Source organism: Octodon degus, unplaced genomic scaffold (assembly GCF_000260255.1).
Source record: "Octodon degus isolate 3935 unplaced genomic scaffold, OctDeg1.0 scaffold00048, whole genome shotgun sequence".
Classification (NCBI taxonomy): Eukaryota; Metazoa; Chordata; class Mammalia; order Rodentia; family Octodontidae; genus Octodon; species Octodon degus.
Window position 1 is genome coordinate 12,289,577 of NW_004524624.1, and position 10,767 is coordinate 12,300,343.

General features: G+C 39.2%; 1 protein-coding gene and 1 pseudogene across 4 annotated transcripts in view; one reads left to right on the forward strand and one right to left on the reverse strand.

Annotated features, from left to right (window-relative positions):
• Clhc1 (clathrin heavy chain linker domain containing 1) overlaps positions 1-10,767 on the reverse strand; it is a 61,289-nt gene that overhangs the window by 38,386 nt on the left and 12,136 nt on the right. For 3 of the 4 annotated variants that reach the window (XM_004632429.2, XM_023716581.1, XM_023716582.1), the window contains exons 2-4: positions 8,021-8,277; positions 4,905-5,092; positions 859-992 (exon numbers count right to left, since the gene is read on the reverse strand). In XM_004632429.2, coding sequence (XP_004632486.1) covers positions 859-992; positions 4,905-5,092; positions 8,021-8,197 — 499 coding nt within the window. In that variant the 5' untranslated portion in view covers positions 8,198-8,277. The remainder of the gene's footprint in view (positions 1-858; positions 993-4,904; positions 5,093-8,020; positions 8,278-10,767) is intronic. The other variant, XM_023716583.1, reaches the window with a different exon arrangement.
• LOC101570256 lies at positions 8,631-9,100 on the forward strand (annotated as a pseudogene).

Sequence of the window (10,767 nt, forward strand, 5' to 3'; positions counted from 1 at the left end):
GGTATTCTCAAACTGTAGAGTATATCACAATAACCAGAACTTGATAAAACACTATTAGATTTAATTGTCAAGTTTCTGACACAATAAGCATGCAGTGAGGTCCAATAACTTACATTCTTACTGGTTGCCATGTGATGCTGACATTGAAAAACAGACCATACTTAATACAGCCAAACTGGCACTTAAGGGCCAGCCAGAAAGCTCAGCGGATTAAAGCACCTGCAAGCAGGCACAGGGGCCAGGGGTTCAATGCTCAGGCCTGCCGAGCCAGCCCCAGGTCACACTGAGACTGGAGACTGGGCGTGGTGGTGCACGCCTGGATCACTACAAGTCTGATCTAATAGTGAGACCCTGAACACCCTGTAGATCCTTACCTAAAATACAAAAAAAAAAAAAAAAAAAAAAAAAAAGAAAAGGAAAACTGGCACTCTAATGACCTTTTTTCTCTCTCTCTCTCTTTTTTTTTTTTCAGTACCAGGGATTGAACTAAGAACCCTGCATTTGCTAGGCAAGCACTTACTCCAATGAGCTCTCTCCCCAGCCCATCAGGTGATCTTTTAGCATCATTTAAAGTTTGCTATTTCCCATGTATCAATGTATCAACCTAAAAACTCTGACTAAAGTTGTGTGTACAATGTACAACTGGAAAGTAGACACATAAAATTAAGTTGCATTAATTTGTAATAGGTAATAACTGGAAACAACTGGGATTTCATTTATTTATTTATTTATTTATTTATTTATTTATTTATTTATTTGAACCGGGGATTAAACTCAGGCCCTTATGCTTGACAGGCAAGCACTTACTCCCTGGCCCCCTTGGGATTTCAGATAAATATTTAAAATGAGATACAATACCTGGAATAGGTTTTGAAGGATTTCTGGTGAAAGTACAATATTTTACTTCTGTTGCATCATACTCCGCCCTAAGCTGTTTCATTTTATCTATTTCCAATTGAATCTTTGAGGAATTATTTTTAATAATCCTTATTCTGAAAAACAGAAAGACTTTCTGATGTTTCTATCAACTAATTTAATTCTTGAGTCATAAGATTTAAAACAAAACAGGGTAAGTCATTATTCTGTTTAATTATTCTGAGTCATATAAGAAGGTAGTTCAAGAAATAATGTCCTAAAAAAGTTAACTTTACAAATGTGGAACAATTTTCTTTCAGAGTACCAGTAATATCTAATACTATGATTATCAATCTCATTGGAAATTCATAAATGTTAAACATAATCTAGAGCCAGCTGGATAGCTCAGCAGACTGAAGCACCTGCTTAGGCAGAAGCAGGGACGAGGGTTCTATCCCCATGTGCTGTGCTGGCCCTGCCCCCAGGGCATGCTGAGACGCTATTGAGACTGGGTGTGATGGCGTACCTGTAATCCTAGCGCTTAGGAGGCTGAAAACAGGAGGATCACTATGAGTCCTATCTGTGTAGTAAGACCCTATAGACTATATATATATAGATATGTAACAAATCATTGCCTCATTGTCCTGGAATGCAGAAGTCCAAAACAGTATCACCAGACCAGAATAAAATAGTAAGGACTGTGCTTCCTCTGAAAGCTCTAGGACTAAATCCTTGCCTTGCCTCTGCTACCCTCTGGGGCCTGCACAATTCTATGGCTGTGAAACTTCAATCTTTATCTCCATGGTCACACTGTCTTCTATCCCTGTGTCAAAGACCCCTCTGCCTCCCTCTTATAAGGATATTTATGATTGGATCCTGGGCCCTTCTGTTTAATTTCCATACCTCAAAAGCCTTAGTTCAGTCAGATCTGCAAAGACCTCTTTCAAATTAAGTTAAAAAAAACTACAGACTACAGGGATTAGAACCTGGTATCTTTGAGGATCACTATTGAGTCTCTAAGGCAGTAAAACTGATCCTGGAGCTACAGGAAGGATTTACTTTTCTAAGGTACAATTAGGGACTGAACTCAGGCCCTTGCACTTGCCAGGGAAGTGCTTATTCCACTGAGCCATCTCCCCAGCCCTCTCCCCCCAAAAAAGAATCTTAAAAACCTAAAAGTAGTATAAATTCTTTCCTTCCTTCATTCATTCCTTTGCTGTAATTCCTTCCCTCTTTCTTCTAACTTTCTTGTACTGTTTGTTTTTGAGCCAGGGTGGTACATTGCCTAGATCTGCCTTGAACTGCTAATCCTCCTACCTCACCTCCTGAGTAGAAGGAATTACAGCAGTGTGCCACTGCACCTGGCCAAAAACTTTGTTTTAAAAATTATTTGAGATTGAATTCATAGCTTTGTTGGCATAAAGGAGAAATAACATTAAAATAAATTAGAAAATAACAAATTAAAATAGATACTATTACAGGAAAATTAACACTTGTTAAAAGATAGTAAAGATGACTGTGGAAGCAAGAGGGGTCATGGCAATAGACACAGTGGGGTTTTGCTGTGGGGGAGAAAGACTGGGCTCAACTCCAAATACAGCTTTGGCGCCTGGGAATCTGGAGGGGGTAGAAAATTACTAAGATGAAACATTGCAAGGAGAGATTCCCAATAACTGGCCACAGGATTCTGTGAATGGCAGGCCAAGCGGACAATCAACATGTAGAGTGAGGAAACTGAAGACTGCAGGGTCAAACACTAAAGATGACTAAATATGAAAGGGTGAGAGTTTTGTCTAAAACAACTTGACAGGATTCTTGCTAAAACTGAATAGTACAGATGAATAGGAAAGTCCCAAATCAAGGCTGGTGTGATGGCTTGTGTCTAGATGTCCCCCTAAAGCCTCACCCAGCCATGGGGCAGGGCTGTAGAGACTGTGATTACTTCATGATCCAACGCTAGGATTATGGGTGCAAGTGCTACACCCACCCTGGGGCAGAGAGCCTGGATGCAACACAAGGGAGGGAAAGAGGCTTGCTCTCAGCTGGCTTCCCCTTTCGCTCTTGCTGCTTTTGCTGGTTTCCTCCCCCATGAACTGCTGCCCTCTGACAGGTGCCGTTCTGCCTTGGAGCCAGCCAAGTATGGACTGAAACCTCCACAAACTGTGAGCTAAATAAACCTTTCCTGCCTTAATTTTGGTTGTCAGTTATTTTGTCCCAGCAACAAAAGAAAAGTAACTGAGACACCTGGTTGAAAAAGAGTTCAGCAAAGCCTAAGCAGAGTTTCTTCAGAGAATATTTGTCAATAAATGACAGTTTTTCATTTGAAGTAAAACCTAGTCTCTCATCAAAGCATGGCACACACACCTGTAATCCTGGCTCCTCATGAAGCTAATATAGGAGGACTGCAAAATTGAGTCCAGCCTAGGTAACTTAGAGCTTGTCTCAAAAAAATAATTAAAAAGGACAGGGGCTGTGACACGATATGAAACCCTGGGTTTGATCCTGGGTTCAATTCCCAATACCAAAGCAAAAGAGAAATAATAAGTCAGTAGATAACTGCAGGTAGCTTCTGACTATCATACAGAGCTCTTGATAACTACAATGGCTCAGACTAAGGGTCTGTAGTATTCATGAAATGGAGATGTGAAAATAAAATAGTGGAAAATAAATAAAATAGAATGCTGTGGAAATAAAATAACAAACTTCCTACAGAACTGAAATCAGGGCCTAGGACACTTATACATGAATGTTCATAGTGACATTTTCATAAAACAATCTAACAGTCTATCAATAGATAAATGGATAAACAAAATATAGAATATACATATTGTATTATATGCAATAGAGTATTATTCAGTCATAAAAAGGATATTCTAATATATGCTACCATATGCAGGAGAAGGTATCTGATTGTTGCCCCTTCCTATGCTACTTTTATGTTCTTTCTTTTTTAAATTCTTAATTTTTTTTTTATGTACTTGGTACAGGGAGATCAGACTCATAGTGATCCTCCTGTTTTTAGCCTCCCCACACTGGGATTACAGGCATGCTCCACCACACTGGGTCCCAGTGGCCAGCCTAGCAAGCACAGTGTTGGGGGGGCGGTGCAGATACGGTGCAGGGGATCAAACCCTGGTCCCTGTGCTTGCCTAAGTAGGCCCTTAGTCTGCTGAGCTATCTCTCTAGCCCTCTATGCTTCTTTGATGATCTCCTTGTTTTGGGGGGGTTTTGGGCAGAACCTGGGATTGAACTCAGGCCCTTGAGCTTGCCAGGCAAGCGCTTATTCTACTGCGCCATCTCCTTAGACCCTTGATCTCCTTGTTTTTAACAACTTCACAATGATGAAACTAATTGACTTTTTTTTTTTTTTTTTTTACTTTAGGGAATGGTCTACAGGGTGTTCAGGGTTTCACTACTATATCGACTCGTAGTGATCCACCTGTTTACAGCCTCCCAAGAGCTGAGATTACAGCTTGGTTGTAGGCTCCATGTGCTTGAGGGGGTGGGGGGAGTGCAGCATGTGGTACCAGGAAACCCTGGCTGCTGCGCTTGCGTAAGCAGGTGTTTAGTTCACTGAGCCAGTTTACTGGCCCTTGCTCACAGGCTTCTTTTTTTTTTTTTTTTAATTGCAGTACTAAGGATTGAAATCAGGACCTTATGCTTGCCAGGCAGGCGCTTATGCCACTGAGCTATCTCCCCAGCCTGAATCCTTTGTTTTATGATACTACAATTTTCCTCCAATAATAATAAGCATCATAAAATTCTCAAACAAAAATACCATTTTTGGGGCCGGGAGATGGCTCAGTGGAATAAGTGCTTCCCTGGCAAGCGCAAGGGCCTGAGTTCAATCCCCAGTTCCACCAAAAAAAAAAACAAAAAAAAAAACATTTTTTCTTGAAATACATAAAAAATTGGTAGCAGAGGATAACATAAACTATGGCTTTTAAAATAAAATTAAAAGGAATAAGAACCACTGGTTAATTATACTAACTGGTTATCATAATTAAGTAATAATTATAGCCTTTTAAACTACTTACTAATTTACTCACTTTTCTTTGAGTTGGATTATTCTTCTTTGGTGATGTACCAAAGCTGTAGGCTCTGCTGCCAAAGCCTTTAGTTTTCCACGAAGATGAAATGCAGTTCTCTGGTGTTCCTTTATTGTTTCAATAAAGGTATCATATTCTTTTTTGATTGAAGTAAGAATGGATTTGTATGCAGTAACATATTCTATTACCTGAAATATAATTGTTTCTGCTTATGGGAATGAATTTTTTCTAGAAGAATACAAATAAAAAGCTTTACAAACAATTACAGATCATTAAAAATGAAACAAATGTGAAAATGAAAAGGAAGCTAGGCTAGAAGAAATAGTTTTTCTTCTAGAAACATTTAGGCCATTTCAGATTGCCTCTCAGTCCTGAAGAACAGAATTCTTCACAGTATCAAATAAATGTAAACTTACACATAACATACAAATAGTCCAGACAGAAATCTTGGAAATAAAAGAGAAAAGGAAGACTATAAAACTAGATATTATTTTAGGTAATCCCATTATTTTCTCTATGAATTACATTTACAAACACCAACTGAAAAATGATTTCACTATAGCTACCCTAATTTAAAGCTAACAGCTCTTTATGGAAGAAAAATTCTGGTGAGTCAGCATTCAGGCATGCAAGTTCTTTTGCTGATTTCACATAGAAGTCTCAGCATGACTCAATATTTATGAAACCTATTCAAAGTAACACCTTTATTTAAACATTCATGCAATACATTCCTTAATAACTACAAGACCAACAGTAGTATTGACATGGCAGAGACTCCATTCTCTTTTTAACTCTATTTTAGAAGTCACTTAAACTTTAGATGAGTTGCTCCTCACCTCCTTTCCTCTTAACCATAAAACCCAAAAAAGAAGTACAAATTGTTCTAAGGAACAAAAAAACAAATCGTAGATAATCTAAAATTTAAACATACTAACAAACTCTCAGGAAACATAAACTTTGTGATATTTTTGTAAAATTCCAAAAAGAGGTAATGTGGTTACCATGGTTACCTGTAAATGTATAAAAACTCAGTGAAAAGTTCTCTGGTCATCGACAATCCCTGATTTTGCATCAGGGTGTCATCCTGCCAGCAAGAAAAGCCTTGTTTCTTCCTGTCCTTGGCTTCTCATGAGCATGTATATGGCTGAATTTTACCACAACAGTATCAGTGATCATCACAACATATAAAAGGAAGATAACCTGCTAATGTACCAATTCCAAAAGACAGATTTTTTTTTGTATTAAAGTGGAGCAAACATGCCATTTCTCTATTGTATACTCTTATTTATACATATCGATTTTCTTAATTCCATTGATAGGTACATATCAAGACTTCACACCCTCTTTTACATAAGAGTACTGTTTCTGCTATTGGGAAATTGAACACAGGGCCTCCACATTGTGCTACATCCTCAGCCCTATTTTACTTTTTATTTTGAGACAGAATCTCACTAAGTTAGCCAAGTTGGGTTCAAACTTGTAGTTTTCTTCCTGCCTTAGCCTCCTAGAGTGTTGGGATTACAGGAATATACCACCACACCTGGCTACGCTACTAAGTTTTTACTTAGAGAAGAAATAAGATGCAGAGGACCAGCCAGATAGCTCAGTGGACTAAAGAGCTGCTTAGGCAGAGCGCAGGAACCTGGTTCTATCCCTGGCATGCTGTGCTGGCCCAGCCCCTGGGGTGCACTGAGACAGCGACTGGGACTGGGCATGGTGGAGTGCACATGCAATCTCAGCACTAGCAAGGCTGAAAACAGGAGAATCACTAAGAGTCCAATCTGTGTATTAAGACTCTGTAGACCCTGTACTAAATACATTTTAAAAAAGAAAGATTTATGGTGTTATATTTAAAAATTAAATAAAAGACTGATTTCCAGTTTTGCCTGTTTTACTCAGAAACCAAGAGTTTGCTAGCTAAAGTCTTAAAGTAAGCACTTGGTCTAGGCAAAGAGGAAAGAAGGTTGATTTATTTTACTGTCAGGCATTCTTCAAAGGAAGGATTTTTTTTTTTTTTTTCCAGAACTGGTGATTGAACTCAGGCCCTTGTGCTTGCCAGAAGCACTTATTCCACTGAGCCATCTCCCCGACCCGGGAGGGATATTTTTAAGGCAAAATAATTTGAATCAATAAGAAAACTGTAATTGTTTAGAAGGAAAAGTTATTTCTAAAGTTTAAAAGAGCCGCAACAAATATATAACACTTTTTTTTTTTCCCGGTACCGGGAATTGAACTCAGGACCCTGAGCTTGCCAGGCAAGTGCTTATTCTACTGAGCTATTTCCCTGGCCCAGCATATAACACTTTTTAATGTGATCTCCATTAGTATTTCCTCTAAGGCTAGTCAAACCCCTTGTTCACCATGCTTGTCTAAACCTGTAACAATAAGATATCTCAATCTTTAAACCAAGCTTTTCTTTTTCCATTTGTCTATTTTATTTGTTCTGAACCAGGGTTCTTACCAAATTGCCCAGGCTGTCCTTGGTCTCCTGGTTTCAAAGGATCCTCTAGTCTCAGCCCCCACAATAGTTGAACTAAAAGCACAGGTCACTGTGGCTGACTCAAAAGGTCTGTTTAATGTGCTACATCAAATCTAAATGAAGGATTTAGTGATACCATAAACAAACCCCAACAACAATGAAGAATGAGGGTCTGAATGCAAACTTCAGATGAATGGGTCAAAATGAAATCAGAGAGCACAGACAAATTGTTCATCAAAATAGCTTGCTAAACCCAAGGTGGTGGTGCATGTCAGTAATTCCAGCTACTTGGGAGGCTGAGGCAGGAAGATCACAAGTTTGGGCCACTTAAGAGTCTGTCTTAAAATAAAAATTAAACTAAAAAGAACTGGGTCTGCAGGCTTGGGTTCAATCCCCAGTGCCACCAGAAAAAAAAAAAAATCGACGTGAGAAGCTAACGTAAGAAAACTTTTGTTAGCAGGTAATATAAATCCAGTGCTGCATTTTCATCTCTTTCAGACAAACTGGATGAACTTCTCATAAACAAGCAGAGTGTAGAGAAACGATAAGTGTTACTTGTAAGGCAGGAGCATTAGTTGGCAAGACAATTAATTTCTATCTTCCTGAAAATCTCCTTATCTTAAGAGCACTGCCACACCTTGTCAAACACATTTCTGTAGATAATGTAATACTCATCTGCAGGTCCGTTCTCATCACAGCCCACTCTTTCCGTTTCCGTAATTATGTATCTTTGCATACTCTCCAAGAATTCCTTGTCACTCTTGCTAATGATAGGAGGGAGAACAGCATGTTTATGCATTTCTTGGGCCCACATCAGTCACAATATGCACACTTTTCGCCAGAGGACCATTAAATCTTGACCAGTTTTGGCGCAAGCCCAAAATTTTAACAAGTCTGAAAGGAAAAAAAGAATATAAATTAATCTAAAGGATTAAAATTAGAAATCAAATATTAATGTAAAAATGTATAGTTGTTTCAGAAAAAAAAAATTCCATGGATAAATATTTCAACATATAGATCAAAATGTCTACGTAATTCTGATACATGTTTCAACTCTGACAATGATACACCAAATACTGCTCAATTAACAATCTGTCCCTTTCTACTCAACAACTTTTCTCATATATATCATATGAACTATAATTTCTTATTTTAACTCAACACTTTCATTTCTTTATCTATTTTGGTTTTTTAAGGTAGGGTCTCGGCACCATCCTGAACCAGCCGTGGCCTAGTAGATTGTAACCATGAAGTTCAACCCTTTTGTGACCTCGGACCGCAGCAAATGCCACTTCAATGCCCCTTGCACGTGCACCGAAAGACCGTGTCTCCCCCTCATTCCAAGGACCTGCCGCAGAAGTACAACGTCCGCTCCACGCCCATCGGCAAGGACGATGAGGTCCAGGTGGTGCGAGGACACTACACAGGTCAGCAAATCGGCAAGGTCGTTCAGGTGTACAGAAAGAAATACATCATCTACCTCAAGCGGGAGCAGCATGAGAACGCGAATGGCACGACCGTCCGTGTGGGCATTCGCCCTGGCAGGGTGGTTATCACCAGGCTAAAACGGGAAAAAGACAGAAAAAAGATGCCTGGACGCAAAGCCAAGTCTCCACAAGCTGGAAAAGAGAAAGGCAAACACAAGGAAGAGCTCTTTGAGAAAATGCAGGAGTGAATACAACCTGTGGTGCAGTCGCGGTTTACCTGGAGATGCTGCCCACCCTGTGCTTCTCTGGAACTTTTCAAGATGTCTCTGGAATGTCTCATTGCCTCCTGGTTTGGTCGTTGATACATGGCTCTGTCAATCTATTCTTGTAATTTTTGATTAATAATTTTATGAATAAAATTGGAGCTATTTTCCAACTCAAAAAAAAAAAAAAAAAAAAGATAGGGTCTCACTATTACTTTAGGCTGGCCTTGAACTAATGGTGTAGCACAAGCTGCCCTCAACTTATGGCAATGGTCCTGCCTTAGTCTCCTGAGTGCTGGGAGCACAGGTCTGAGCCACCACACCTACTTTTCTTTTTTATTTATTTGTTAACAGTCCTGAGGATCAAAATCAGAGCATTATGCATGCTATACAAGCATTCTACCACTGAGCTATACCCCAACCCTTTTAAATTTTTTTATATTACTTTTCTTTTTGGTACCAGGAATCAAACTCATGACCTCATACTAGCAGGCAGATGCCATGCTGCTAAGCTATATCCCCAGTCCCATTATATTAATTTTTTTTTTAATTTTAGGGAAGGGCTACAGGGTGTTCAGGGTCTCACTACTAGATTGGACTCATAGTGCTCTGCCTGTTTACAGCTTCCCAAGAGCTGGGATTATAGGTACGTGCCCAGTCCAGTCTCAATTGCCCTCTCAGAGCACCCTGGGGGCGGGGCCGGCACAGTAGGCCCAGGATCGAACCCCCAGCCCCTGTGCCTACTTGCAGGTGCTTTAATCTGCTGAGCTATTTGGCCAGCCCCCATTATATTAATTTTAATAATAACTGTAAGGACAGCTTAAGTGGGTTAAAAAATAATTATTGAAATTCACTGCTTCCTAATAGGAAGCTTAGTGTTTCATTAATGTTTCATATGGGAAAATAAATTCTTAATCCTGTTGATATAACAAACAAGGTCAAATACCTCTCTATACCAGTGCTTACCTGGCCCAGTATCCAAGATACCAGAGCTATAATCAGTATTTATGATAAATTTTATTATAATTATCATCCTTAACATGAGAGCACTATAAAAAGTAAGAGGTAGAACTTCTCTTAAATTTTACCTACCAAGGGTGCGTATACAGCTCAAGGTCAGAGCATCTGCCTTACATGTGCCAAGTCCTACATTTAATCTCCAGCCCCATGAAAGAAAAAAAAAATTTATTCCTCAATAATGTCAGATACCTGTACCTTTCAGAGTGTGCTACTCAAGCAGATATATTATGTACTCCAGTAGATTCTGCTAGCAAAGAATCATCATCCAACTGAAGTTGGACACAGAAGTGAGTACCTAGGATCTACTCACAATATCAAACAGAACCCTTGGCTCACTTTATAATGTCTGGCAAGATAAAACATTTTAACTTCCCTCCGATTACAGAACTGTATGTTCAAGGCATGAAATTTGGAAAATAGTCCTGTTTAGTGGTGATGCCTGCAATCATGGCTACCTGGGAGGCTTGACGGGAGGGTCTCAAGTTCAAGGCCAATCTGGGCAACTTAGTGAGAAACTGCCTTAAATAAACAGAAAGGCCTGGGGATGTAGCTTAACATTGCCTGGATTCAATCTCTGGTACAGAAAAATATGCATATAAAATAAATCAAAGAAAATTAGTAAAAAAAAAAAAAAAGTTCTTTACTAATCATCATTTAATATTAACATATATCTC